Raw genomic sequence first — 5,491 nt, forward strand, 5'->3', positions numbered from 1 at the left:
TCCAGAAATTAAACAACAAATACAAATCCTAAATGTGTTAATCTTTTGTTCCACAAAATAGAGAAATGGCACTTTTTAATATATTCATAAATCTTTTTATGGTACATTATATATATATATATATATATATATATATATATATATATATATATATATATATATATATATATATATATATATATATATATATATATATATATATATATGTTTATCATTAAAGAACTGTGAGTCAGCATGTTGTTGGTCTGGTTCCCGGCGATCGGGAGTCAAAACCATGCGGGTCGGATCATGCAGATATGTTACAAGTCGCTATTTACATTACATTCATGCTCTCCTCATCCCATCGTGCACCATTTCCACTTCCTCGGGTTTGCAGTCGAATGATTGCGGCACCAAAGACAGAGAAAGAAAGGAGAAAGAGAGAGAAGAAAGGACAGAAAGAGAGTGAGGGGAAAGGAAAAGAAAGAGGTACATATTTTCAACAGCATCCATAACGGTGGCTCATGAATATTTATAGTGAACTGATGCGAAGAAAAATAGGGTATTTCCCAACAGAGTGAGTAAGAAAGCGCCACCGGGATGCATCTATCTTTTTTTGCACACTTGAGTGCTTTGATGAACGTCTAAGTGCCTTATTTATCAGAGAGCGAGTGAGCGCCGCAGTCGTAGCTCCTGTGATCAGCATGATAAGCAGCTCCGTGCCAATAAGATGAGTCACAAACTGTCTGCAAAGAGTTGATCTCGGACGCTGAGGAGTTCCCATCTCTCCGCTTAGACCGTTTCCGGTGGCGCAGGACGAAAACTAGCATCCCGACCACAGTGAAAGCAGACGTGACAAAGACCAGCAGCAATCCAGGCACCAGAACTGATATTGAGACTCGGCTTGGCTCCGGGTACGATCCAGGACGCGTCCCTGAGTCAGAATCCATACTGACAGTGCCATTTTTGGATAATGAAGTCGGCGAAGCCTGTTCGTAAAGTTCCGGGCATATCAGGTCGGTCCGTATGCGACGGAAATCTTGTTTCCAGAACTCCTCTGGTGACTCACACTTCAGGTCGCTCACGATGACGTCAGGCGCCATTTTTTCTGCCCACTGTTTCAGTGGCATAATGGTGCACGTGCAATCCCAAGGGTTCCCATGCAAATCTATTTGGATGATCGAGCTGAGCTGATCAAGGACGCCGTTTATGGGAAGATGCGTGAAATAGTTGTTATGCAGGCTTATTTTGGACAAGGAGACACCAAGGAAGGTATCTGCGGGCAACGACTTTAACAGGTTGTTGTTCAAAAACAGCACCCGCAGGTTAGGCATCGGACTAAAGGCCCCTGCTATGATGAGCTGAATATCATTATATTCCAAACTGAGATATTCCAGGTTTTGGAGTCCCACAAACATATCCGGCATGACAGTATCCAGATAGTTCTTGTCCATGTAAAGCCACCGTAACTCACTCAAGTTTTGAAAAGTGCCATTCTCAATGGTTTTGATGTTGTTCCCACCTAAATCGAGCAGGTTCAGATTTGTGTATCCCCGAATCTGGTTTCTTTTTACTGCATGGATATTGTTATCACGTAGGTTTAGCTCATGTGCACCGAGAGGTTTGGGTCTCAGATTGAGCATGCTCTCTAATTTTTTCCCTTCGCAGTTCACCCCAAGTCCTTGACTAGTGCCGATTAACTTGCACACGCACGTTTGGGGACACGTTACATCACTGACGCCTGATGCTATTGCTGTTGGGGTCTTTAGCTGCCAGTTTTCTCTAGCTTTGGGACGGCTCTTGTTGTTCTGAGCATTTTTCTCTGTCACCACAGCCATTTTGGAGGTTGTGGACATGGGTGAAGGAGGAGAATCCAGTTCTGAGCTCTCATCCTGAGTCGGAGGTGCGGCCAAACTGGAATCAGCGCCATCTTTGGAAGGGCAGAGCTCAGACTCGGCTGTCTCGTTAAGTTCGTTGCCTTGGAGACGTGTAGGTGCCTCGCAAACAACCCGGCCAACAAGTGCTCGCTGTGGGATGTTTTCAAGCCACTGCTTTAAGGAAAGAAGATCACAGTTGCAGTCCCATGGATTGTCCTCCAACAAAACCTCCACAATTCCTGGAATTTGTTCCAAGACCCCTTCATAAGGCAATGTCTTTATCCGGTTCCCACGCAGATCAAGATGCGTTATGGGAACATGCTGAAAAATGTTGGTAGGAAGTGCACTAATTAGGTTATCATTTAAAATTAAGACCTCTAGTTTACTCAAGTCCCTGAAAACCGCAGGATCAATGTCTCTTAGAAGGTTAAAGTCAGCTTGGAGATATTCTAAATCATCCAAACCAAGGAAAGTGCTCTTTTTAAACGAGCGGATCTTGTTGTTGTTTATATGCAGACGCTTGACCAGCTGCAGCCCGAGGAAAGCGCCTGGGACTATGTCGTGCAAGCCGTTGTTCTCCAAATGCAAGCTGACTGCATTGTAGAAGTTGGCAAACTCGTTGGGAAACAGTTTGGATAGGGAATTCCCGTGCAGCAGCAAGTGATAAAACTGCGAGCTCGGGCCAGTCAAGTGCTGCAGGTTGCTGAAACCGCGCTTTTCGCAGTCGATGTGCAAATCGCCCTCGATCGCACTGCACGAGCAGATCTCCTCCTTGCACACGTCGCTTGTACCGTTCCCGAGAGCTGCACAAAGAGCTGCCTTCAGCAACACAATCCACAGCAGCATTTTTTCAATGCCGACAATTCATCCCCGCCATCCAAGACATGAAAACGATCAGATTATGGACGTCTGCGTTCCTCCAGACGCAAACTGAACACACAGATCGGCAGGCTGCTGAAACAGGAGCACAGGGTCACATTTTAGATCCATGCTGTCCAACACTGGTTTAAAAATACGACGCTTTAATTTTGTTAATTTTTCCATCATCTTATTTGCAAAATACTAAAAAGCATCACGACCACCACCACCACCACCACCACCACCACCACCACCACCATCATCATCATAATTATGTCTAATCTCTCCGATAACAGTGTGAGATTAATCTTACCAGATAAGTGACCTTGTTCATTTCCACCCAACCAAAAAAAATCCTTCTCTATCGTATATTTTGTTATTCCTCACGATAGAAAGGGAGCTGTCCGGTCTCCCTTGGTTCTGAAATCCCAATGCATCGCCACGGACAGGACGAATGAAGACATAGAAAGAAAAAAGAAGAATATAGAGAAAGAAAGAGATTGAAGGATGAATTAATCCGCAATTCTCACATCCTCACGTTCCATTCTGCTTCTTCTCCTTCTCGGCACTCCGCCGCTTTTTCAGCATTTATAAAGAAACACTCGATGCTGCATCTAACCCCCTCTGCCGAGCTGCAATGGAAACAATCCATCGGTGTGACGGGTTTTTTTTTTTTTTTTTTTTTGGTGGTGTTTATCTTTTTTCTTCTTTTTTTTTGTAAATCGATCGACAAAAATAGCTAATCCGATTGAAAAAAGAGAGGGAGAGAAAGAGAGAGAAAGAGAGAAAAGAAAGAAAAAAAGTGCAGGTGGAAAACCCGTCTTTCTGACTATGTCCGTGTTTGGCTGGTGTTCAGATCGTCGTTTGCGAGCCGCATCATTTCAAAACTGTTTAATCCTCCCGGTAAAACAACAACAACAACAACAACAACAACAACAACAACAACAACAACAACAACGGGAAAAAACAACGTTCATCAGATTATTTCATCTATTTCGGACAGAAGACGTTTTTTGAAGCGGAGCGATTTTTTTTCCTCCTTTCTTCGGAGCAGAGCGAAGAAAGGCGAGCATGCACTGCGCCTGCTCGGGGATACAGGTGTGTGTGTGTGTGTGTGTGTGTGTGTGTGTGTGTGTGTGTGTGTGTGTGTGTGTGTGTGTGTGTGTGAGAGAGAGAGAGAGAGAGAGAGAGAGAGAGAGAGAGAGAGAGAGAGAGAGCGCGGAGGAGCCGCAGTTGAATGCGGTAAAATAATTAACTACACAACACGCGCGCAAAGCAGATCCTTTTTGTTGTGTATTGTTTTTTTCTGCTATTCGTGTCGTGCCAAATGGATATAAATGGACAGGAATGGACACGCATGCTGCAACACGAACCTAAAAGTGTACGGAGTCTCTCTCTCTCTCTCTCTCTCTCTCTCTCTCTCTCTCTCTCTCTCTCTCTCTCTCTGTGTGTGTGTGTGTGTGTGTGTGTGTGTGTGTGTGTGTGTGTGTGTGTGTGTGTGTGTGTGTGTGTGTGTGATTTAAAGCAAATGAAAGCCTCTATGCTCTCTGCAATTTTGTCCGCCTTTCCTTTCAAAATGTGTTTGAAAAATTGATTAATAATTATGTCGTATTCGTGTTAGTATAATTTGTCAATTTGCTGTTAAAAAAAAAAAAAAAAAACCCTCTGCATCTCATCGCTTAAAGATTGCTGCCTTTCCTTTCTTTCCATCCTTTCTTTCATTCTCCTCTCTGATGTCAATGTGATTCTGAGCTCTGATTTGGACTCGAAAGCCACAAACTCATTTGCTGTGCATTAATATGCGGGAATGAAGGATGACATCCTGTTTCACTCGTTCACCGCAGTGCCGTTCAAACTTCATCAATCAATTTAATTAGGGGAAGAAGAGAGGAAAGGGAGGGAAACAGGAATTTGGGGAGGATATGGGGGGGAGGGGAAACAGGAACTGCTTTGTAAAATAAAATGCATCTGATTGATTAAAGATGGTTCTATTGAAGCTCTTTATTACATAATCAAAAGAGAGAGAGAGAGAGAGAGAGAGAGAGAGAGAGAGAGAGAGAGAGAGAGAGAGAGAGAAGCAGTGGAGTCTGAGTGACCTAAATTACACAGAAGGGATAGATAGAGGAGTGAGAGAAAGATTAAATGTATAAATAAAAGGGTAAGTGATGAATATGTAAAAGAATAAATGAGTGAGTGGGAAAAACTAAAGGCGTAAATGAATATGGAATTAAATCTGATGTTTGAGTGAAATTTATTATTTAAACGAGTCCTTTAATAAAAACAATCTAAAGAAATGATGATTTAAAAAGAAACGTATAAATGGGTGAGTAAATAAGTGAATAAATGAACGAACGAGTGAGTTAGTGAATAAGTGCAAAGCTGACTTAATGGATGAGTGATGGAGTGAATAAATATACACATGAATTTACCAGTGAAAGTTTGGGTAATAAATGAGTGAGAAAGTTGAAAACAAAGGACTAAGAAGACGAATGTGTGGGTAAATAATATAAATAAACAAATGTGTGAATGAAAAAAAAAGAGTTTGTTGATGTGGGAATAAATCAATGGATGAATGAAAATGTGAATAAATGAATACTTGGAGGAAAATGTGAAAAAAATGGGCCATATGGAAGTGAGGGAATAAATAAATGAGTGAATAAAAAATTAAGTTGTCGAATAGGGGAGAGAATGGATGGGTAGATGGATGAGTAAGGAGTAAGGGAGGGGATGAATGAATGAATGAATGAATGAATGAATGAATGAATGAATGAACATCA

General features: G+C 42.1%; 1 protein-coding gene across 4 annotated transcripts; it reads right to left on the bottom strand.

Moving 5' to 3' along the window:
- Positions 1-200: 200 nt before the first annotated feature.
- On the bottom strand, positions 201-3,834 carry LOC113648872 (SLIT and NTRK-like protein 1). 4 transcript variants are annotated; one of them, XM_047802730.1, is made up of 3 exons: positions 3,253-3,834; positions 3,028-3,134; positions 201-2,807 (listed from the first exon to the last, which is right to left on the bottom strand). In XM_047802730.1, the coding sequence occupies exon 3, from the start codon at positions 2,700-2,702 to the stop codon at positions 633-635; it is 2,070 nt and encodes a 689-aa protein (XP_047658686.1). In that variant the 5' UTR covers positions 2,703-2,807; positions 3,028-3,134; positions 3,253-3,834; the 3' UTR covers positions 201-632. The 4 variants fall into 4 exon arrangements, with proteins under 4 accessions (XP_047658686.1, XP_047658685.1, XP_027012169.2 ...); XM_047802729.1 differs by having other exon boundaries at positions 201-2,810; XM_027156368.2 differs by having other exon boundaries at positions 3,028-3,834.
- Between the last annotated feature and the right edge of the window lie 1,657 nt (positions 3,835-5,491).

This window comes from Tachysurus fulvidraco, chromosome 18 (genome assembly GCF_022655615.1).
Source record: "Tachysurus fulvidraco isolate hzauxx_2018 chromosome 18, HZAU_PFXX_2.0, whole genome shotgun sequence".
In the NCBI taxonomy this organism is placed as follows: Eukaryota; Metazoa; Chordata; class Actinopteri; order Siluriformes; family Bagridae; genus Tachysurus; species Tachysurus fulvidraco.